Source organism: Crinia signifera, chromosome 3 (genome assembly GCF_055691185.1).
Source record: "Crinia signifera chromosome 3, ASM5569118v1, whole genome shotgun sequence".
Taxonomy (NCBI): Eukaryota; Metazoa; Chordata; class Amphibia; order Anura; family Myobatrachidae; genus Crinia; species Crinia signifera.
Genome location: NC_139219.1, coordinates 225,357,301 through 225,382,319, shown reverse-complemented (window position 1 = coordinate 225,382,319; position 25,019 = coordinate 225,357,301). Strand labels below are relative to the sequence as shown.

General features: G+C 42.2%; 1 protein-coding gene across 1 annotated transcript; it reads left to right on the top strand.

Annotated features, from left to right (window-relative positions):
- The first annotated feature begins 1,651 nt into the window (after positions 1-1,651).
- On the top strand, positions 1,652-24,933 carry TMEM207 (transmembrane protein 207). The gene is made up of 5 exons (XM_083174735.1): positions 1,652-1,753; positions 15,281-15,315; positions 15,405-15,449; positions 21,646-21,788; positions 23,947-24,933. The coding sequence occupies exons 1-5, from the start codon at positions 1,682-1,684 to the stop codon at positions 24,084-24,086; spliced, it is 435 nt and encodes a 144-aa protein (XP_083030861.1). The 5' UTR covers positions 1,652-1,681; the 3' UTR covers positions 24,087-24,933.
- The last annotated feature ends 86 nt before the right edge of the window (positions 24,934-25,019 follow it).

The following is a 25,019-nucleotide window of genomic DNA, read 5'->3' as shown; positions in this document are numbered from 1 at the left end:
TGGTTATTTGTGTCTGCAGGGCAACCAATGCGGTAGTTTGTGCTGATGTAGCTTGTATTTGACCATCTACACTCTCATTTGGAATGGCTACATTATTGTTTTGGACCCGTAGGACCTGGCTGTTCTCGCCCAGATTTGTGTCCAGGGTAGTAGCCATTCTTATTTGTGTGCCCACACTTAAACAAACACTATTGGCCATTATTTTTAGTTGCTGAAAGATATTTCTAAGGTATCCCTGCATATTGCCCATTTGATGGCTTTGCATCTCCATGAACTGTATTTGTTTGTGTTTAAATGTATGTAATGAGCGTGCTAACTCATCTGCTGTAGATGGTGTGTACTCCACACTGGGTGGGTGGGTGAGGTTTGCTGGGGTGTTATCACAGTTGACGGCCTTTGAGTGACAATTGTCTTGAGTTTTCTTCCTCAATTTCATGGCTGTTCATGTTCTTTTTAGGGCAGATTACTCTGGAACCAAATGGCCCAGTTTCAAAGGACCAAAATCATTCGAAGCCCACTCAAATGATTTTGTCTCATGTAAATGGATCAGTTGGTTCCGAAGATATAGCCAGTTAAATTAGATAGCCGGTTAGGGGGGGGGGGGGTTTCTCTCACTCCAGAAAATGCAGGGACTAGGCTGGTGTAAAAGGGGCCAACCCGGGAATGCATTTTCTGGTGTGAAAGGGGTATTATTTCAAATAGCCTGGACTTGCAGTACTCTGAATACAGCCGGGAAGCCTCGCACTCTCTGCCCGGCTGTCAATGGCTGTCACTTCTGCCTGGCGGCGGCTGTCCCCCATTTACCGCGAGCATGTATTCCCCCTTGACAATGAGCATGTAATCCCACATGGCAACTAGCATGTAACCCCTGGCAATGAGCATGGAACCCTTGGCAATGAGCATGTAGGTAAGCAGCACTTATGTAGCATATATTTTAATAGGCATTATGGTAATTGGCATAATATGTAATGGACATAATGGCGTGTTGCTTAACATGTAATGGACATTATGGTGTAACTTTTTAATGTGCGCCTTTGGTGCGCAATGTCCATGTTTATAAAGCATATTGTGAATTTTGTCTTAATCTATGTGGCATTGACCATAAATAATATGAATTGATCTTGGTCCACCAACCCAAGGCACCCCTGCAAGTGTCCTGAGGCACCCCAGGGTGCCTAGGCACACAGTTTGGGAACCACTGGTATAGAGTACTATGTTATGACATGTTTTCTACTTCAATAAAGTTTGAAAAAACTGAATTGTACAGTCATCTGCAGGTCAACCGATACTTTTACAAATTATTAAAATCAGTATTTAATTCATGTTCTGAATGTAATTTCAATGCAATATACTAAAATGACTTTCTGACTTTCTGTTTTTCTCATTAATTTACTCCCTGCTGTGTTTAGGTTCCAATGGAAAGAAATATACATAGATGTACTTTGCCTGCTCTAGATTGGGAATTACACTGTAGGAGCAGAGTCTATGTGGCTATGGTGTCTAATGACGGGAAACAAAAGTTCATTTCACTGTTAACACCCTTTAAAGCAGCACTTTCTTCAGTCTATAATCAGTTGGTCACACAGGAGAACTCCCTAATGAATTCAACAGCCAGAGCAGAGGACTTCAAAAGCGCAGGAGACTAGCTGTGAGCGTCTAAATAGGAATTTTCACACTCATAATGAGGCTTAAAACAGTGAGCTCCTATTTCCTGAACCCTTTAAGTGGAATGGTTTATTTTACTTTTCCTCAGGTAATATCATATACAATATGTAAATGTACATTACCAATTTATACTTTCCTATCCATTTGCAGAGTTTGCCAAGTTTGAATGTGATAATGTCATGCACTGTTATATACTTTATGTTTGCATCCACTGATGTAAAGAGGGAAACAAACAATAATATATGCAACTGGTGATTTTGCTGAGACAGTTATACTGTCACTGTTATGGTCTAGACTTTTATGTTGTATTTCTGTATTTTTTTATGAAAAATGAAAATTCACATAAGCCATCTCATACACTGAAGATGCATTTTAGCAGAACAAAACACAGTACAAGTTTGTCTACAAATAATTACTGTTGTATCTATGCTGTGCTTAAATTATGTGTTTCATCAATTATTATTATTACTGTATTATCATTATTATTATTATTATTATTATTATTATTATTATGATTTTATTATTATTACTGTATTATTATTATTATTATTTTATTATAACTTTTATTATTATTATTATTATTATTATTATTATTACTACTGTATTATTATTATTATTATTATTATTATTATTACTACTGTATTATTATATTATTATTATTATTATTATCATTATTATTATTATTACTACTACTGTATTATTATTATTATTATTATTATTATTATTATTATTATTATTATTATTATTATTACACACCCAACGCATGATTCATGTGTGATTGTATAAAGCACAGGTCTTCAACCTGTGGCCCTCCAGATGTTGTGAAACTACATGTCCCAGCATGCCCTGACGGTTTTGGCATGCTGTTATAGGAAATATTGTGGCAATGCATGTTGGAACATGTAGTTTCACAACATCTGGAGGGCCACAGGTTGAAGACTCATGAAAGCATAACTGCTGCTTCCTTGGCCGCATATTGGAGGCTATTCTGATTCACTCGGAAAGGCACAATCACTCTCTAATGGACAAAACCATGTGCACTGCAGGTGGGGCTGATGTAACATGTGCACAGAGCGTTAAGAATTGGGCGTTTCATTGTTTGTGTGCAGGGAAAATATTGGCTGCTTCATTTTTACACTGCAATATATATATATATATATATATATATATATATATATATCAGTTTAAAGTACACCCCCCAGCCAAATCTAACTCTCTCTGCACATGTTACATCAGCCCCACCTGCAGTGTATATGGTTTTGTCCATTAGAATGATTTTGCCTTTCCGAGTGAATCAGAATAATCCCCATTTTTTGGTATAAGTAGACACCTACTACGTGCATGTGTGGTCTGCTGCTACATCTGAGGATGCAGCATCAGATCATCTACGACACCATGCTCCCACTGAGCAACCCTGTACCATCCAGCATATATTGCATGGTTGCCTTATTGCGAACAGACCTCAATCATGCTGTCAGTATAAATGATCTGTATAATTAGCAGTCAATACAAGTGTCACTCCAAACAAATGCGACATAACGCTCTATACAGGGAAAGCTTACTATAAAGGTAACAATATGTACGCACACACACAAATATACGTTTTTCTGGTAGCACATTATGCAATGTTCGTAAATGTTATAATTGGTCTTTAATTAGGTGGATAAAAGTCTGTCCATATTGCAGAAGTTATGAACTGATCAGTTATATTGATTAATTATATATGAATATTATTGATCAACCTTTAGTGTATTTTAATTTATTACCACATTTATTTAATTTGAAATGTACAATTTTAAAGTTCTAGATTCTTAAAATAACAAAACATTAGATATTACATAAATATAAGTGTTTTATTTTGGGGGTTTTAAAGCACTCCACTGTTATATAACATTTCACTGCCATAGGGCAGGGTTTTTATTCCCTATGAATGGATCGGTACTATTGTATAAGTCCATTTGCATTACTGTTCTCATTACTAATGCCATTATTGATTGTGTTCCTGGTCACCTACTTGTAGTACATGTGTATTATCTTACCAGCAGTGTGCTTGTTGTCGCTGTGAACCAATTGTCTTAATTGATTAAGTTAAGTTTTCTGTTGCTAAACATTTTTTTTTCTAAGTTAAAGCAATCAGATTTATTTTAAAGTTAGTAATGATCTTTTATTGACTTTATGTCACTGCCTTAAACCCACTCAAGGGTATATTTATTAAAGTGCAGGTTTATAGAAGTAAAGATGATAAAGGAAAAGTATAATCTAATTGGTTGCTATGGGCAACATTGTCACTTATAATTAGTAATTATACCCCCTAGCGTATAGCAGAGGAAAATGGTATCTCTTATAAGAATGGCACTGGGTTAAAGCCCCATACACACAAGACAATATTGTGAACAGTATCTCTCAGAAAGGAGCTTCTGATAAATATTGTTCACAATATCATCTAGTGTCTATGCTCAATATCCATAATGATGCGCACTCCTGCACGTCGTTAACAATGATTGATGTCTTCCAAACATGCAGGACAACTTGGCAAAATAGGCAAATGGCTGCATGCTTAGCGGCCCTGGTGACATCACTGAACGATATTGGTGGACAATATCGGCCACCTGCTTCGTGTTGTGTGTATGGGCTTGAGACATTATAGCTTAGTCCCAGGCTTAAACCCCACTACAAACAGGGAGGAACAGGTCCACATTTATGTTAGGGACCAGTGATCAGGATGGGTCAAACATTTGTTTTATAGGTACTTTATTTCCTAGATCCTGGTACCTTCCCAACAGAAAGAAATTATTATTATACTTTTTTATATGGCGCCACAAGGGATCCAGAGAATCCAATTACAGAGTACATAAACACATAAACAAAACAGGAAACAGTACATTACAGTTGAAGACAATAAAGGTCAAGTACAGGGTACATAAACATAGCTACATCAGCAGAGGCCATTGAAATGAGTATTACAATGGCAGAAAACAGCAAGTTTTGATGTCATTAAAGATGGTGTAAGTAAGAGAAGGAAAAGCACATGGGGGAAGAGGACCCTGCTTGTGAGAGCTAATGTTCTAAAGGATAAATAAAACAGTAATTACATTGCCTCAGCCCCACCCACATAGATTCTGGCCTGTCAGGAAGAGGAACTCCCAGTCCCGCCACCATGTCAGTCTAGCAGCAGCCTCTGTGTGGGTGGGCTGCAGTCTTGACCAGCCCATGTTCCCAGTATCTGTCACGCTGCAACCCCTAGCCGACCCTGTCCCGTGTTCTCTGATGTGGTTCCAGCCAATGGAAGCTGTCACATGTGACAGCCTCACCCAATTAGAATCAGCCTAATTCCTATTGTCTATTACTGTTACAATGACAGCTTCATCTCATAGTTGCCTACCCTCCTGCATTCTGCAGGAGACTCCCTGAAATAGCAGCAATCTCCCTCTCTCCCTCATTAGTCTAGCAATCTCCCTCATGTCACCTAGCCCACATTACACTGTTACATCATAGTTAACTCCCCTCCTGCATTCTGCAGAAGACTCCATGACATAGCAGCAATCTCCCTCTCTCCCTCATTAGTCTAGCAATCTCCCTCATTTCACCTAGCCCACATTACATTTTTCTGAGGAAAAAAGGAATGAGAGACAGATACATTTACATTGAATCATCAGCACCATTTCCCAGCACTTTAGCAAGTATAGTAGCTCTTACTAACTGCTTTGGGGCTAATCTACATTTGGATATAAGCCATTTAACCCCTTCCCGACATTTGACGTATATATACGTCATGGCCGGGATGTACTTCCCGACACATGACGTATATATACGTCATGACTTCAAAGTGCCACTGCGTCTCGAGACGCAGTGACAGAGGGACGATGTCTGCTGTCCCTGACAGCAGACATGTCCCTGCATGCCCAGAGGGGGCTGCGATGCCGCCCCCCCGTCGGCGATCGCTGTGATTGGCTGTTCAGTGTGAACAGCCATTCACAGCGTTTTCCTGTGTTACTGGCGAATCAGACGCTCGGTAACACAGGTGTCAATCACCGCCGGGCGTCAGGGGGCATGAGGGGGTCATCGGTGACGACGACACCTCACCCCAACTGCCCCCAAGGCTGTGATTGGTCCGTGGGACCCACGGACCAATCACAGCCAAGGCGCGTGATTTAAACTAACGGTGACTGCGCTGCAGACGCCATTCCGGTCTGGAATTGCGTGCAGAGCGGTCACCGTGCCAATCTGTCGTGATACATACCTGATCCTTGCCTGAAACTTACCTGATCACCGCTGATCACCGCTGGTAGCGTGCTGCCAGCAGCTGGATACTTCCTGGATCTTGTGACTTCTGTGTGTGCTGCTGCAGCAGTGTCATAGAGTCACAGATCGTGAGAGATAGGGACAGATAGTGGCAGAGAGTGATAGAGAGTGATAGAGAGTGATAGAGAGTGATAGAGCGTGATAGAGAGTGATAGAGAGTGATAGAGAGTGCTATATTTTGTGTCTGCTGCACCCCCTTTTGTGCTGATCACTATATCTGAGGTGATCAGCAACTTTTTGGGGGTGCAGAGGTTTTTTTATATATATATACCTGTCAGTTGCAGCAAAGGTTGTGCTGCCTGTGCAACTGACTGCTGCCCCCCCCCCCCCCTGCTGCCCCCCCTTTTGTGCTGATTGTGCTGATTAATTAACTGATCAGCAACTTTTTGGGGGTCCAGGTTTTTTTTTTAATATATATACCTGTCAGTTGCACCAAAGGTTGTGCTGCGTGTGCAACTGACTGCTGCCCCCCCTGCTGCCCCCCCCCCCTTTTGTGCTGGTCAGTTTTAATTAATTAATCAGCAACTTTTTGGGGGTCCAGGTTTTTTTTTTTATATATATACCCTGTCAGGTTGTGTGTCTGCTGCCCCTCACTGCTAATCAGTGGTGCATCACTGCATCACTGATCTGCAGTTTTTTTTTTTTGGGGAGAGTGCAGTGGGGTTTTGTTTTTACACCCACGTTGCTTGTGTGGGTGTCCTGTGGCCGCTGAGCGCTGATCAGTGACGTACAATCACTGAACAGGATTTTTGGCACAGGGTTGATATCATTTTTTTTTCTGCAGTTTTTTTAAATTGTTTTTTTTTTTGGAGAGTGCTGTGGAAATTTTTTTTAAATTGTTTTTACACCCACGTTGCTTTTTTGGGTGTCCTGTGGCCGCTGATCAGTGACGTACAATCACTGAACAGCATTTTTGGCACAGGTTGATATCATTTTTTTTCTGCATTTTTTTTAAAATTGTTTTTTTTTGTGTTTTTACACCCACGTTGTTTTTGTGGGTATCCTGTTGCCTTTGAGCGCTGTTCAGTGACGGACGTTACTGACCAACATCTGTGCTCAATTTTTGGCGCAGGACCTTTTTTTTTTTTTTTTAACCCCTTCAATTATTTTTTTTTTTATTGGGATCAAATTCCTGTATAAAGTATTTTTTTTTTCTGCACTACATACACACTACACACTACATACCCCCCGTGTTGAAATAAAGTTTGTACCCCCCCTACACTATACACGTGTTGAAACATTACACTTACAGAAACACAAAAATAAAAATGGCATCCCAAATGTCATCCCAAATGTCATCCCAAATGTCATCCCAAATGTCAGCCCAGTCATCCAGAAGAATGTATTCAGCGGAGGAGGCATATGCCATGCTTGACTCTGACTCTGACTCTGACACAGCCAGTGATGCCAGCGGGGAATTTGAAGGATTCGCCTTAAGCTCCTCTTCCTCCTCTGCTGATGAGGGACCCCCTCAAAGACGCCCCCGTAGAGCAGCTGAGACCCCCCCAAATGATTGATCCCGTATGGACCCCACCACCAGACAATTTTGAGCCCCAGGTTCCTGAGTTTTTGGCCATCCCAGGAATCCAATTTGATTCAGCAGGTCTCAGAGAAATTGACTTTTTCAAATTATTTTTCTCTGATGATTTTATAAATTTAATGGTGGACCAAACTAATTTATATGCCCAGCAGTTTATTGCTCAAAACCCCACATCATCATTTGCTAGGTGGACCCCTGTAGATGCAGTAGAGATGATGACGTTTTGGGGTCTGGTGTTACATATGGGCATAGTAAAAAAGCCAGAAATTAGGCAATATTGGAGTACAGATGTTCTGTACAGCACCCCATTTTACTGTATGGCCATGACTCGGGCTCGTTTTGAGATAATCCTTAAATTTTTACATTACACCGATAATACACTGTGCCCACCCAGAGATGATCCCACCTTTGACCGGCTATTCAAAGTCAGGCCGGTCATTGATCATTTCAGTGCCAAATTTGCAGAGATGTACATCCCTGAAAAATTTATTTGTATTGACGAGTCCCTTATACATTTTAAAGGAAGGGTTAAATTCCGCCAGTACCTTCCCAGTAAGAGGGCAAGGTATGGCATAAAAATGTATAAGCTGTGTGAAAGCACCTCAGGGTACACCCACAGGTTTAGGGTATATGAAGGGAAGGATTCAAGAATTGAACCTCCAGAATGCCCCCCCTCCCTCGTAGGTGTTAGTGGAAAAATTGTCTGGGATTTAGTGCACCCCTTCCTGGATAAAGGTTATCACCTCTATGTGGATAACTTTTACACTAGCATCCCCCTGTTTAAGGCCCTTGGTTCAAGAGGTATAGCAGCTTGCGGTACTGTGCGTAAGAACCAAAGAGGCCTCCCAAAAACGCACATTGCCCAAGTAATGAGAAGGGGTGAAAGCAGGGGAATATGCACCGAAAATATGTTGTTGGTCAAATATAAGGACAAGAGGGATGTCCTTATACTGACAACAATTCATGGAGACAGTACCACCTCCATCCCTGTACGAGGTACCAGTACCCACACCTCAAAACCTAATTGTATCCTAGATTACAATAGGTACATGGGCAGAGTGGATCTTTCAGATCAGGTACTGAAGCCGTACAGTGCCCTGCGGAAAACAAAAATCTGGTACAAGAAGCTGGCCGTGTATATCATCCAGATGGCACTGTATAACGCTTACGTGCTATTCCGTTCTACCAGGGGGACATTTATGCACTTTCAAGAGGAAGTCATAAAGGGCCTAATATTTGGGAACCAGCAGGCAGAGGGCCCCAGTACTTCTAGTACTGGCCCCCGTATTGTACCAGGGCAGCATTTTCCTAACGAAATCCCCTCCACTGCAAGAAAGGGCAGGACACAAAAAAGGTGCAAAGTTTGCTATAAAAAGGGAATAAGAAAGGAAACTATTTTCCACTGTGAAACTTGCCCCGACAAACCCGGCCTATGTATAAAGGAGTGTTTTAAAATATACCACACATCTATGGATTATTAGGTTCATCATTTCACCGTGCTTCGGGGGTCTTGCTAATGCCACATAGCACCCACCATTCATTCCACCAGAATCTGAGCTGCAAAATCCAAAAATCACTCCTTCCCTTCTGAGTCCTGCCATGCACCCAACTGGTATTTTTTGGTCACATATGAGGCATTGCCATACTCGGGAGAAATTGGGGCACAGATTTTGGGGTGCTTTTTCTCCTTCATACCTTCTGAAAATGAAAAATTTTGAGCCAGAACTGCATTTTTGTGTAAAAAATGTAATTTTTCATTTTCACTGCCCAGTTGTATCAAAATTGGTGAAACCCCTGGGGGTTTGAAATGTACACTATACCCCTAGATGAATTCCCTGAGGGGTGTAGTTTGCAAAATGGGGTCACTTGTGGGGGGGTTCCACTGTATTGGTGCTTTGGGGGTCTTGCTAATGCGACATAGCACCCACCAACATTCCACCAGAATCTGTGCTGCAAAATCCAAATATCACTCCTTCCCTTCTGAGTCCTGCCACTTTTTGGTCACACATGAGGCATTGCCGTACTCGGGAGAAATTGGGGCACAGATTTTGGGGTGCTTTTTCTCCTTCATACCTTCTGAAAATGAAAAATTTTGAGCCAGAACTGCATTTTTGTGTAAAAAAATGTAATTTTTCATTTTCACTGCCCAGTTGTATCAAAATTGGTGAAACCCCTGGGGGTTTGAAATGTACACTATACCCCTAGATGAATTCCCTGAGGGGTGTAGTTTGCAAAATGGGGTCACTTGTGGGGGGGTTCCACTGTATTGGTGCTTTGGGGGTCTTGCTAATGCGACATAGCACCCACCAACATTCCACCAGAATCTGTGCTGCAAAATCCAAATATCACTCCTTCCCTTCTGAGTCCTGCCACTTTTTGGTCACACATGAGGCATTGCCGTACTCGGGAGAAATTGGGGCACAGATTTTGGGGTGCTTTTTCTCCTTCATACCTTCTAAAAAAATGAAAAATTTTGAGCCAGAACTGCATTTTTGTGTAAAAAAATTTAATTTTTCATTTTCACTGCCCAGTTGTATCAAAATTGGTGAAACCCCTGGGGGTTTGAAATGTACACTATACCCCTAGATGAATTCCCTGAGGGGTGTAGTTTGCAAAATGGGGTCACTTGTGGGGGGGTTCCACTGTATTGGTGCTTTGGGGGTCTTGCTATTGCGACATAGCACCCACCAACATTCCACCAGAATCTGTGCTGCAAAATCCAAATATCACTCCTTCCCTTCTGAGTCCTGCCACTTTTTGCCCACACATGAGGCATTGCCGTACTCGGGAGAAATTGGGGCACAGATTTTGGGGTGCTTTTTCTCCTTCATACCTTCTGAAAATGAAAAATTTTGAGCCAGAACTGCATTTTTGTGTAAAAAAATGTAATTTTTCATTTTCACTGCCCAGTTGTATCAAAATTGGTGAAACCCCTGGGGGTTTGAAATGTACACTATACCCCTAGATGAATTCCCTGAGGGGTGTAGTTTGCAAAATGGGGTCACTTGTGGGGGGGTTCCACTGTATTGGTGCTTTGGGGGTCTTGCTATTGCGACATAGCACCCACCAACATTCCACCAGAATCTGTGCTGCAAAATCCAAATATCACTCCTTCCCTTCTGAGTCCTGCCACTTTTTGCCCACACATGAGGCATTGCCGTACTCGGGAGAAATTGGGGCACAGATTTTGGGGTGCTTTTTCTCCTTCATACCTTCTGAAAATGAAAAATTTTGAGCCAGAACTACATTTTTGTGTAAAAAAATGTAATTTTTCATTTTCACTGCCCAGTTGTATCAAAATTGGTGAAACCCCTGGGGGTTTGAAATGTACACTATACCCCTAGATGAATTCCCTGAGGGGTGTAGTTTGCAAAATGGGGTCACTTGTGGGGGGGTTCCACTGTATTGGTGCTTTGGGGGTCTTGCTAATGCGACATAGCACCCACCAACATTCCACCAGAATCTGTGCTGCAAAATCCAAATATCACTCCTTCCCTTCTGAGTCCTGCCACTTTTTGGTCACACATGAGGCATTGCCGTACTCGGGAGAAATTGGGGCACAGATTTTGGGGTGCTTTTTCTCCTTCATACCTTCTGAAAATGAAAAATTTTGAGCCAGAACTGCATTTTTGTGTAAAACAATGTAATTTTTCATTTTCACTGCCCAGTTGTATCAAAATTGGTGAAACCCCTGGGGGTTTGAAATGTACACTATACCCCTAGATGAATTCCCTGAGGGGTGTAGTTTGCAAAATGGGGTCACTTGTGGGGGGGTTCCACTGTATTGGTGTTTTGGGGGTCTTGCTAATGCGACATAGCACCCACCAACATTCCACCAGAATCTGTGCTGCAAAATCCAAAAATCACTCCTTCCCTTCTGAGTCCTGCCATGCACCCAAATGGTATTTTTTGGTCACATTTGAGACATTGCCGTACTCGGGAGAAATTGGGGCACAGATTTTGGGGTGCTTTTTCTCCTTCATTCCTTGTGAAAATGAAAAATTTTGAGCCAGAACTGCATTTTTGTGTAAAAAATGTAATTTTTCATTTGCACAGCCCAGTTGTATCAAAATTGGTGAAACCCCTGGGGGTTTGAAATGTACACTATACCCCTAGATGAATTCCCTGAGGGGTGTAGTTTGCAAAATGGGGTCACTTGTGGGGGGCTTCCACTGTATTGGTGCTTTGGGGATCTTGCTAATGCGACATAGCACCCACCAACATTCCACCAGAATCTGTGCTGCAAAATCCAAAAATCACTCCTTCCCTTCTGAGTCCTGCCATGCACCCAAATGGTATTTTTTGGTCACATGTGAGACATTGCCGTACTCGGGAGAAATTGGGGCACAGATTTTGGGGAGCTTTTTCTCCTTCATTCCTTGGGAAAATGAAAAATTTTGAGCCAGAACTGCATTTTTGTGTAAAAAAATTTAATTTTTCATTTTCACTGCCCAGTTGTATCAAAATTGGTGAAACCCCTTGGGGTTTGAAATGTACACTATACCCCTAGATGAATTCCCTGAGGGGTGTAGTTTGCAAAATGGGGTCACTTGTGGGGGGGTTCCACTGTATTGGTGTTTTGGGGGTCTTGCTAATGCGACATAGCACCCACCAACATTCCACCAGAATCTGTGCTGCAAAATCCAAAAATCGCTCCTTCCCTTCTGAGTCCTGCCATGCACCTAAATGGTATTTTTTGGTCACATGTGAGACATTGCCGTACTCGGGAGAAATTGGGGCACAGATTTTGGGGTGCTTTTTCTCCTTCATTCCTTGTGAAAATGAAAAATTTTGAGCCAGAACTGCATTTTTGTGTAAAAAATTTAATTTTTCATTTGCACAGCCCAGTTGTATCAAAATTGGTGAAACCCCTGGGGGTTTGAAATGTACACTATACCCCTAGATGAATTCCCTGAGGGGATTAGTTTGCAAAATGGGGTCACTTGTGGGGGGGTTCCACTGTATTGGTGCTTGGGGGGTCTTGCTAATGCGACATAGCACCCACCAACATTCCACCAGAATCTGAGCTGCAAAATCCAAAAATCACTCCTTCCCTTCTGAGTCCTGCCATGCACCCAAATGGTATTTTTTGGTCACATGTGAGGCATTGCCGTACTCGGGAGAAATTTGGGCACAGATTTTGGGGTGCTTTTTCTCCTTCATACCTTCTGAAAATGAAAAATTTTGAGCCAGAACTGCATTTTTGTGTAAAAAAATGTAATTTTTCATTTTCACTGCCCAGTTGTATCAAAATTGGTGAAACCCCTGGGGGTTTGAAATGTACACTATACCCCTAGATGAATTCCCTGAGGGGTGTAGTTTGCAAAATGGGGTCACTTGTGGGGGGGTTCCACTGTATTGGTGCTTGGGGGGTCTTGCTAATGCGACATAGCACCCACCAACATTCCACCAGAATCTGAGCTGCAAAATCCAAAAATCACTCCTTCCCTTCTGAGTCCTGCCATGCACCCAAATGGTATTTTTTGGTCACATGTGAGGCATTGCCGTACTCAGGAGAAATTGGGGCACAGATTTTGGGGTGCTTTGTCTCCTTCATTCATTGTGAAAATGAAAAATTTTGAGCCAGAACTGCATTTTTGTGTAAAAAATTTAATTTTTCATTTTCACTGCCCAGTTGTACCACAATTGGTGAAACCCCTGGGGGTTTGAAATGTACACTATACCCCTAGATGAATTCCCTGAGGGGTGTAGTTTGCAAAATGGGGTCACTTGTGGGGGGGTTCCTAAATTTTAGCATCTTATGGTGCCTAGAAACCTACATGGTGCCTAAAAAATAATCTCATAAAAAGGAGGCTCCAAAATCAAGTAGGTGCTCCTTCTATTATGAAGCCTGTGGTTTGGTCAATGTGCACACTAGGGCCACATATAGGATATTTATGAAAACAAAAGAATTGGGGGAATCAATTTTTAGTCACATTTCTCTAGTAAAATCTACTGTGTTCCTTAGAAAAATGTATTAAAATTGCAAATCTGCAAAAAAAATGAAATTTTGAAATTTCACCTACACTTTGTTTTAATTCCTGTGAAACACCTAAAGGGTTAACAAACTTCCAAAATGCTGTTTTGAATACTGTGAGGGGTGCAGTTTTTGAAATGGCATCATTTATGGGGGTGTCTCACATACAAGTCCCTCAAAGTCACATCAGAACTGAACTGGTCCCTAAAAAAATCAGTGTTTGAAATTTTCTTGAAAATTTGAGAATTTGCTATTCATATTGTAAGCCTCCTAGTGTCCAAAAAAATTAAAAGGAAGTTGAAATAATGATGGAAACATAAAGTAGACATATGGTCTATGTTAGTTATTAACTATTTTGAGTGGTATGATTATTTGTCTCACAAGCAGAAAATTTAACATTTTGCAAATTGCTACATTTTCCATTTTTTTACGACATTTTGGTATTTTTCACAAAAAAACACAGACCCAAATTTACCACTAATTTGAAGTACAATGTGTCACGAGAAAACAATCTCAAAATCACTGGGATAAGTAAAAGCAAAAAAAAGTTATCCCCACTTAAGTGATACATGTCAGATTTGAAAAAAAGGGCTCTGTCAGGAAGGCAAAAACTGGCTGTGTCAGGAAGGGGTTAAAAAGATTCCTTTCATATGTAGCAGTACACACCCAGGCTTCTAGGTGCCACGTTCACAATCTCTTTTCACAATCTCTCCATATATGGAACTAGACGCGCCCTTTGGGTGGAGAATGACATGCCCGCTCAATGTGCAAAATTCTACTACTAACTATAATCTCCCTGAAACTAGTTTTCAAAAGTAGGCAAGTATGCTTCATCTAGCCAAGGCTGCTACAGCATTCTTTCCACTGCAGAACTTTCATGGCTAACAACTGGTCAAGTGCAGTTGCACAGATGATTGCTATCAATGATTGTCCATCACTGTTATATGAGATGCGGGCTGCTCTCACTTGCCCGACCTGTGTTTCCTGGATTGAGCATCTGCCACTCACTATTCAATTTCCAGGAAAAGTCAGTTTTGCTACACCCTAAGACAGACTCCTACAGTACACCAAATGTGACTATATATATATATATATATATATATATATATATATATATATATATATAGCACTAATCCCATCAACAAAAAGCATCCAGGAATGAGAGACCAGCACACCACCAGTTAAACATCCATTTGTATTGAAAGGACAGTCAATCCAAAAACCAAGGCATTTCAATGCAGTAACAGAAAAAGCAATTCAATGCTTGTACTTATCATTTTCTGCAATCACGAGGCAGCCCTATGATAATAAGCCCCATTTGGCCCGACAGCTGTTTCGGTGTAGGTACACCTTCCTCATGGGCACGTAGGTACACCTTCCTCATGTACCTACACCGAAACAGCTGTCGGGCCAAATGGGGCTTATTATCATAGGGCTGCCCCGTGATTGCAGAAAATGATAAGTACAAGCATTGAATTGCTTTTTCTGTTACTGCATTGAAATGCCTTGGTTTTTGGGTTGACTGTCCTTTCAATACAAATGGATGTTTAACTGGTGGTGTGCTGGTCTCTCATTCCTGGATGCTTTTTGTTGATGGGATTAGTGCTGTATAATTTTTATGGGACGCAGCACCCAGAAATTCACCTATAAAGTGTGCGGCTCTTCTGGAGATAATATATATATATATATATATATATATATATATATATATATATATATATATATATATATATATATATATATATATACATATATATATATGTTTCTTATACATTGAAACATTTTTGTGTTTACAGCGATCATGCTCCAATGTGTGCGACTTCACTGAAATGTAAGTATCTATTAGAGTATATTATATTTCAACTTCTAAGTGACCTTTCTCCTGTGCCTTATTCATACATCATTTGTTTTAACTTATAGATGTGTCAGTTATACTGAACAGCCCCTCAATGTATGGTATGTTTGGTAAGTATACAAATCAAAAGAATTTTTTTTTTTTTTATTCTTCATGACTAAAATATACAGGCATCTGGAGAAATACGATTGTAGTCCGAGAAGGTAATTTGTGACAGCTACTGTATGCCTTCAGAGGTTACAATCATACATTTGTGGACTAAACACTTATATCCGCAGATATGTGATTGTGACAATATAGAGAGCATTTCGTTTTGTATTTGGAAGATTATGTGCCCTTATTACTGTTACAAAAAATATGCACAAGTTGCATAAAAATAAGGTAAGGGTGTGGATTACAGTCACACATACAAGCGCTCTTATTTTTAAACATCAAAAGTGAAATTTTATATGCTGAGGGATTCAGAAAGTGATAGATTTGGGAAGAAATCTCCAGTTTTTTTAAAGCGGCAATCATTTACACTGAAAAAGCAAACTGGTTTTGCAGTGTAAATGATTGCCGCTTTAAAAAACCTGGAGATTTCTGACCAAATCTCTGACTTTCTGAATCGCTCATCCTATTACATTACACCCCACGTCTTTTAAAGCCAAAAATACACATGCCACCAAATATGTCAGATCAAAGGTTGTAGAAAACAGTACTTCTATGACATTTTCGCTAAATCCTTGCAAACACTTGTTGACACTCTCAGAACTGAGAAAATAAAGGAGAGGGAATAGTTGAGGTATTCGGTCATTGGGTTGACACACAAAAGGTAGACATGCATTGGATTGACCACTGAAGGTTGACATGGCTCGACACTTGAATTAGGTCGACATGCTTAAAGTCGACATGGTTAAAAGGGCGGCACAAACATTAGGTCAACATTGTCTAGGACAACAGTCAAAAGGCCGACATGGGTTTTTCACTTTTTGTTGGAGTCGACATGTGCCGACAGGCAGAATTTCATGCCACTACGGCGTGGAGGGAGAATAGAATAGTGTGCTGAGCATAGCGAGGCACCGTTCTAGAAGCAAGGCGAGTGCAGTGAGCTATGCGAAGGGACGTGGTGCACCGATATGGTGTTCATGTCCAAAGGGGAACTCTGCTGCCGTAATTTGAATATTGTAGACAACTGTGCTGCGTAATATAAATTGGTATTATTTTGTGGCCATGACCACTCCCCTATATTTTTGGCTTGAGCACCCACCAGCAAAAACATAAATCGGCACCTACTGTATGCCAAATTGTGTCAGTTATATATCATGTCCCCAGCTGTGCTGTTACAGCTGTGCCCCCATAGTACTTTTAGCCCCCCAAAAAGTACATACTGGAAACCATGGTTTCAACCTGTAGTATAATATTCGGTTAGCGTGTATCACAGCCTCTGCTGTATTGGTCGGGACATACAGATGTAGCGCCGTTCATCCAGTGCCGGGGCTCGCCAGACCGCCCCCTACTGGCAAGCGGCTCTACATCTGACTGGGACGCACAAGCATCCCACACACACACGTGTCCCAATTTCCCGTCGGTGGGGGATGGGAACCATGCCCGTTTCCGCTTCAGTGAGATGAGCAGGGCTATGGGGGGGAGCAGGGAGGGGGGGGGGACTGAGTGGGGACCGGTGGTGAGGTGGTGGGAACTCGGGAGAGCCCCGCTGTAAGGGGAGCACGCGTGTCTCATGCGCGCATGTCCCCTTCCGATGGCTGGCGGAGGCTGGCACGTGGCAAATCCACCTCCAGCCCCTGCAAAGATGAAGGCCGCTTCATCTGTAGCTCTCAGTCTCTCATCCTTTGACCTTTGAACAACCATTAGTGCAACAGGTGCACCGGGGCCCCTGAGGACTAAGAGGCTCATTTCTTCCCAAACCAGCAATGAGTTATCCACTGGGCCCCCCGCAGACCATTTTGAGCAATATCAGATGAATGGCCCAGTGCAGAGAGCAGGGACGACCCCACTACCTGAGGGACCTGCCCCTTACCTTAGGGCTGCAGGACTGACCTTTTCTGTGCCAGTTGATAGAAGAGTCCAGCCACCTATCAGCACTATTGATTACAGACATATACTGCTGCTAGTTAATAGACCGCTGTACATTTATCCCCATTCACCACTGTCTGTAAATTAAAGGCAGCTCACACACAGAAAGCACAAAGGTTTCCGCCCCCACTAAGGTACATGCCCCCTGTTTTCCGCAGGACATTGTGATTGTACCCTGACCACCCACTGCCTCTCCCTTTACACACAATGCATAACATAATGCCATGACACCACAGGCTGCTCCCCCTGTACAATAATAATTATGACACCACAGGTTGCTCCCCCTGTATAATATAAAAGTAATGCCATGACACAACAGGCTGCTCCCTCTGTATAATAATAATAATGCAATGACACCACAGGCTGCTCCCGCTGTATAATGCAATGACACCACAGGCTGCTCCCGCTGTATAATAATAATGCAAAGACACCACAGGCTGCTCCCGCTGTATAATATAACAATTGTAATGCCATGACACAAATTATTATACAGGGGGAGCAGCCTGTGGCGTCATTGCATTATTATTATACAGAGGGAGCAGCCTGTGGTGTCATGGCATTACTTTTATATTATACAGGGGGAGCAGCCTGTGGTGTCATGGCATTATTATTATGCAGAGGGAGCAGCCTGTGGTGTCATGGCATAATGCCATGACACCACAGGCTGCTCCCCCTGTACAATAATAATGACACCACAGGCTGCTCCACCTGTATAATATAAAAGTAATGCCATGACACCACAGGCTGCTCCTCCTGTATAATAATTTGTGTCATGGCATTACTATTATTAATAGTAATGCCATGACACAAATTATTATACAGGTGGAGCAGCCTGTGGTGTCATTGCATTATTATTATTATACATTAAACAGCACAGCAGATATGTTGTTTTAGATCATGTTAACTTACTACTGTCCTGTGTTTTATCCTCGACCAGGCTCCTCCTGTACTGCTGCGGCTCCACAAATTTCTGTTCCCCTCTCTGCGGCCTCCTGAAGCGTCCCCCACGAGTTGTTCTGCGGGCGGCCCCAGCCTTCCTCCAGTCAGTGGGCGGTATTCAATGTGAATACCTGCGAGGTGCAGCGAATCCTTTTTAGGATTCGCTGCACATTCGCCACGTTCCGGAGCCAGCGGGCTCCGGTATTCAACGTGTCAGGGGCTCGCTGCCCCTGACAGGCGAATATGAGCTCCTGCGGCGAATGCCGCAGGGAGCCTGAGGAGGGTGCCAGGCAGAGAGATGGAAGTCTCTCTGCCTGCCCCTGAACGTTTGTGGGGGGCAGGTGGGCTCCCCGGGTGCCAGGCAGCACAGGCTGCCCCCCGGGGGTGCCAGCAGGGGGCCGCGTATATTCACTATACTCGATCGTAACAATCGGGTGCAGTGAATATATGAATATGTAATGAGCGGCTCGGCTCCGGCGCCCCCTGCTGGCTGCTGTGTAAAAAAAAAAAAAAAATTTAAATTAAATATATATTCATGTGCTTACAGCACATGAATAAAAGTAGCATGCCCCTCCTCAGAATAAAATTCCTGATTTTTAGACCCCAAATGTAAAAAACAAAACACTTTATTTTAAAAGTTCACATTCCACTTCTCCATAAAAAGATAGCGATTGCTACTCGGTAAATCATGGCGAAAAAAACCTTCAAATGTATTCGCCATGTGGTCATTGAATAGGGTGATTCACCGTTTTTGTCAAAAATTCGCCAAACAGCACAAATTCGCCATAAAAACATGGCGAATCAGGCTCATTGAATACCGCCCTCTGAGTGCAGACGCGTGGGTGGGAGGCGTCAACGTCATGACGTCCCCACCGCACCCAGCGTCTGCCGACTGCCACTGGGGATAAGAGGGAACAGGCTGCCGGCCGGAGCCCTCCTCCACGTAGCCGTGGAGGCCGGCGGCCATGTTCCTGTGGCCGCAGACATCATTTAAAAAACCACAGGAACATGGCCGCCGGCAGTAAAAAAAAAAAAAACGGCAATGCGGCCTCGGAAACGGCCGCGACGGCGTGGCCCGCAGCACACCTGCCAGAGCGGCCTGGGGGGCAGATGGCACCCTGCCCCCCGGCCCAGCCTGTCCCTGCTTCTGGGACTTTCTAAATGTATATATATATATATATATATATATATATATATAAGGGCCCATTTATCAACAGGTTTTAGCTATTTAAAACTCCTCCCATATGACAAATGGCGCTCCAGTCATTCAGCTCCCAACTGTAATTTTTCAAACACATGACAGCTGGGAGTAGATTGCCTGAAGCACCATTTATCATATGCAAGGAGTTTTAAATAGCTAAAACTTATTGATAAATGGGCCCCATAGTTTTGTCAAAGGAGAGAATGAGCGTCTGGCTTAAGATGGACAGACACTAAATGATGTGTGTACACTGTGAGATCAGCAGCGACAGAAGGGATTGGCTTGTTATACTACATTCAGCAGCTTGTTCCTTGTTAGTGATGTCTCCTGTCACCCTTCCATACATCAAGTGTACACACTGGCTTAATATTAATTTTGTCATTCCAACCTGTCTGAAATGTCAAAATATTTACAGTATTTATTAACAGTTTCTTATAAAGCGCAGCATATTCCGTTGTGCTTTACAATAGGAGACAATGATAAAACCAACTGGGTATTTACAGAAAATCAAAGGTACAGTATGATGATCCTGCTTGCAAGTTTACAATCTATATGGAAATAGGCATTAATAAAAAAGGATAGATATTCTATATTTCATAAAGTCCACCAGAATGCAATGGTTCCTGATGTGCTGTAAGGCGCCTATTCAATCATCAAGATTGACATTTACCTTAACTTAACTCTAAATTACCCCTAGAAATAAATCACACGGACACCTTATTCTTAAAATAAAAACATGGACAACAACTGCATACGTTTAAAGGTCAAGGATATTTATTAAGTGGTATGACTATGACCCTATTGAAAGCAATAATAGGGTGGAAACCATCACCATCAGATACACAGACACACAGAAACACACACAAACTAAATTATACTTTGTGTTCACACTGTTTAAAATTATAATCATACACTTGATGCTAATACACACCATTTTGGGAGACTCTATCCACTGAGACTCTAGGATTGCTTAGCTTTCTTTACTGGGAGGACTCAGCATATTTCACTCCATCTCTCATATATGAAATCTTAGTCCATTCTTGACCACCTTACTGTTGGTAATTTTGGGTTGATGTGATAAAAACAGCAGGAAGAGTTGATGCAGTGGCGTAGCTACAGGGGTCGCAGCGGTCGCACCTGCGACCGGGCCCCTGAGCCAGGGGGGCCCAACCCCCGCCACTGTAACCCCCGCCACTATAATAGGGCAGCTGAGCGTAAACACACTTCTCACCAAAGACGTCACTACTAAACGACGCCCCTGTGCGCGGCGACGTAACTGTACAGAAGCACGCTCCTTTGCGCGGCAACGTCACTGCACGGAGCCCAGTATGTTTGCTAGGCAACGGCCGCTGCGAGTGCGTACTACATGTTTCCGCCCCCTCCGCCGTGCAACGGCCGTCTCTGAGCCCCGCCCTACACACAAAAGAGCACACCCCCTATATTTGAACTTATTCTGTGGCGCGTTTACGTACAAGGTGAGTCTGAGTCATGCTCCCCTCCCTCTCCCGCCGCTCCGTCCCCGGCCCTGCCCCCCCCACCCCCTCCCCTCAACCGCCGCCTTGTCCCCTGTTCCACCCACCCGTCCCTCACCTTCGGCTTCTGTTCTGTCCCCAGCTCCCTCCTCACCATACATGCCTTCCTCTGACCCTCTCCATGCGGGAGAAGATGCTCTGTTCCTGGGCTTCCCTGGTAATGTATGATTGCCATCACCTGTAGTGAAACACCTTTACCTAGCTCCCCACAGGTGATGGCAATCATACATTACCAGGGAAGTCTAGAGACCTGGGCCTCTCCAGTTTTATCATCTTTGTTCTTTTAATATTTTATTTAAATAAACTACTATCTTATGTTTAAATGTTAGTTCTATTATTAACATAATATACTTGATGTATTAAAATATAAACAGACCGAGATTTTAATTTTGTTGTATGTAGGGGGGCCCCAAGCTGACCTTTCGCACCAGGGCCCATGAACCCTTAGCTACGCCCCTGAGTTGATGCATTGTATTACTGTGCAAAAAAATTGTAATATGACTGTAACATATACAACACTCTGTTTGATGCCTCAAGAAAGCCTCTCTTCTTTTCCAGGGTCTTCCTGCTCCTTCTAGTAATCCTGATGTTACGTTGTGGGGCCATTTGCTGCCTCCAGTGCTGGCGGAAGAAACAAGCAAGAAATAGTAGCAAAAGAACACTCACAGTTTTCACTCTGAGCAGTTTGGATTCTTTATTTGGTAAACAGACTGGTAAAATAGACATATACAAATTAAGTATCAATCACTGTACATTTTCAACAATTATTGGTTTATTTACATTCATTCAGCTGCACGTTTTACTTTCTACTGTATATGTGAAGTAACTTACTTAGCTTACACACTACTTACATTATACACAAATTTAAGCATAACCAAAAATAAATTATGAATTCAATACATTATTCAGCTGTAGCCTGGTAGTTATCCTGAACTGGTAAAGTATGCCCACCAGGGACTACACAGTGCCTCCAAGTAAAATCAGCCTGTGGGAGTATGAATAATATCAAACTAAGGGCGGGATGTATTAATATACATCGCCGCCCAGCCGCTGCGATGACAGCGCATATGTACTAACATATGTGGCTGGCATCGCGGTGCGTTGACGGAGATCCCCCGCGATACATGTAATGTGGTGTGCGGGGGGGTCTCCGTCACCTCCTGGGCGCCTCCTTCTCCCCTACACTGGGGACAGCTAAGCAGGCTGTCCCCGGCGCCTTCTCCTCCCTCCTGCAGCCGGAAGGATGTCCAGCTGCTTTACTAGGGGAGGAGGGGGTTTACCTTCCAGGTCCAGGTAAGGTAAGCCAGAGGAAGTGGGAGAGGGGGGTTGGCGGAGGCGGCGGGTTAGCGTCCGGCTGGCGTCGGGTGGCGATAGAAGCCCGTAGGTGGCGATACCCTGCCCTGCGGTAACGTGGTGGCATGGTTTTAGTACATAGGAAAATGCGGTAAAACAGAGGTTTTACCGCATTTTCAGCTCAATATATCCCGCCCTAAGGTAGACATCCGAGATCTCTGTGGATTAGGTGGATTGTCTCGCTCCAGATAAGTTATGTTTTGGATTCATTTTTAAATGGGAAATTTAAGGATTTAGTAATGAATTAACAGTCAAATAAATTGTCACCAGAAGGTCGACAGTATTAAAAAGTCAAAAGGTTCAAAAGGTCTACAGATAAATGGTCGACATAGACTAAGGGTCAAAAGGTCAAAATGCTAATTTATTTATTATTATTATTATTATTTATTTACAGTTTATTATATAGCGCACACATATTCTGCGGCGCTGTACAGAAATTATTTTAACATTTACATTAGTCCCTGCCCCAGTAGAGCTTACAAGCTATATTCCCTACCACATGTTCACAGACACACAGACATTCCAGGGTTAATTTTAATTCTAATTCTTAAAATTATGGCTTAATTTTAGGGCTAATGGTCAACACCTTTTTATTTTGTTATTTACCCTACTCATAACCTTCCCCCTGGTGCATAACCCTAATCCTCACCCTAGCTAGTACCTAACCCTAACTGTCCTATTTTGCAGCTTAATGCTAACACTTTGCAAATTGCCTAAACTCTAACTGGCCCCTCTAGCAGACTAACCCTAACCCTTCTCCAAGTGTGTAATCCTAACAATAACCCCTAACCCTAAAATAATAAAAAAAAATCTGAGAAAACATGTCAACATTTGTGTGTTGACATTTTGACTATGTCAAACTTTTGACCTTATTGACTTCAGCCAATGTTGACCATTTAACTGTCAACCTTTTTGCCCATCGACCTTTAGACCCTGTGAACCATCTGGTGTCAACCTTACTATCTGTCTAGCATTTAGATATCGTTTAAATCATGGCATTTCACTCAGTACTGGATTTTCATTTTGGGGTATCATTTTGGATTTATATACATAGGACCTTATTCAGATCTGTTTGCTGTACAGATTTGTTCTCAAAATGGGCAAAAGCATGTGCACTGCAGGTGGGGCAGATGTAACATGTGCAGAGAGAGTTAAATTTGGGTGGGGTGTTTTGAAACTGAAATCTAAATTGCAGTGTAAAAATAATGCAGCCAGTATTTACTCAACACAGAAACAAAATAACTCACACAAATCTTACTCTCTCTAATACTGGCTGCATACATGTTTACACTGCAATTTAGATTTCTGTTTCAATACACCCTACCCAAATTTAACTCTCGATATACATGTTACATCTGCCCCACCTACATTGCACATGGTTTTGCCTATTTTGAGAACATATTTGTACTGCGATCAGATCTGAATAAGGGCCATACTGTAGAGTAGGAGGTGCACACATTCTTTCAATGTTGTCCTTGTCTACAATAAATATTTTTTTTTTTGCAGGAACAGGTTCTTCACGATGTCTTCATTCCCAAACATGGACTCCACATGAGATCTCAGAGAACTCTGTTTCTTCTATAGCACTTGAGGAATCAGGAGCTCCGCCCTCATATGAAGATTTGTTCTCCACAAGCAAAGTCTAACTAAGTATTTCTCACATCTGGACCTGCGGGACCACTGACAGTGCATGTTTTCCTTTCATTTCCTGGAGCACAAATGTATTAATTAGAGATGTGCGGTTCGGTTCTCCAGAAATCCAAATCCACCTAAATTTTGTTGGTCCAAACCATAAACTTGTTCAGATCTCCCTTGAAGGTTAGATCCAAATTGCATTCCTGTGGTTCAAAATTCAGATTAAAAATCCTAATGTTGGGTTTTGAACTGGAAATTTTACATTTTTTAGCTATATTTATTGTATATCAATGATTACTGATTTCTTATTGATTTCTAAATCACCAAAACACTTAAGGGTGGTTTTATCAAAACCAAAACACTATGACTTAGAACCAATTCCAAAACAAAACAAAGTGGTCAGTACACATCTGTAGTATTACTTACTAATACATTTTACTTGCGTGCATTGCTGGTTCAATACTCTCCAAACTAATAATATGCTGTGATTGGATCACATAGCCATAATTAAGTCCTTTGCATATGTGGGGGCTCAAAATGCAAAATGTGGTGCTTAACCTTATGTATTAAACTCTGATTTTCTATACTATAGTCTGTAGTTTTGCATGTATGGCCCTATAAACTCTATTTCTGTTTCGTGAAGTCCACTTTTGTTTCTGAGTTTATTCTTTATTGTGAAGAGCTGTATAAGTGCATGTTAAATAAAACTAATGAGCACCAAGCTAAGTGACACTTATGCAGCATTATATCTCTGTGTTACGGCCTGGAATTAGCTACAGTGTGGGGAAAAGCCCAGAATCTGATGTCATCATTCACAAAATCTTCGACAACTGTGAATGAGAGGAGGAAACCAAAGATTTTAAACTGTCCAATTTTTGATTGATTGCCTGATTTTCATGCAAAGTTTTAGGTCTGCAGCCACCATCATTAGTATTGGCACTTAG

Coding starts and splice junctions, on each gene's coding strand:
- TMEM207 (XM_083174735.1), top strand. CDS start 1,682: ATGAGGCTTAAAACAGTGAGCTCCTATTTCCTGAACCCTTTAAGTGGA. Junction 15,316..15,404: donor GTGTGCGACTTCACTGAAAT/GTAAGTATCTAT, acceptor TTTAACTTATAG/ATGTGTCAGTTATACTGAAC. Junction 21,789..23,946: donor CAGTTTGGATTCTTTATTTG/GTAAACAGACTG, acceptor TTTTTTTTGCAG/GAACAGGTTCTTCACGATGT.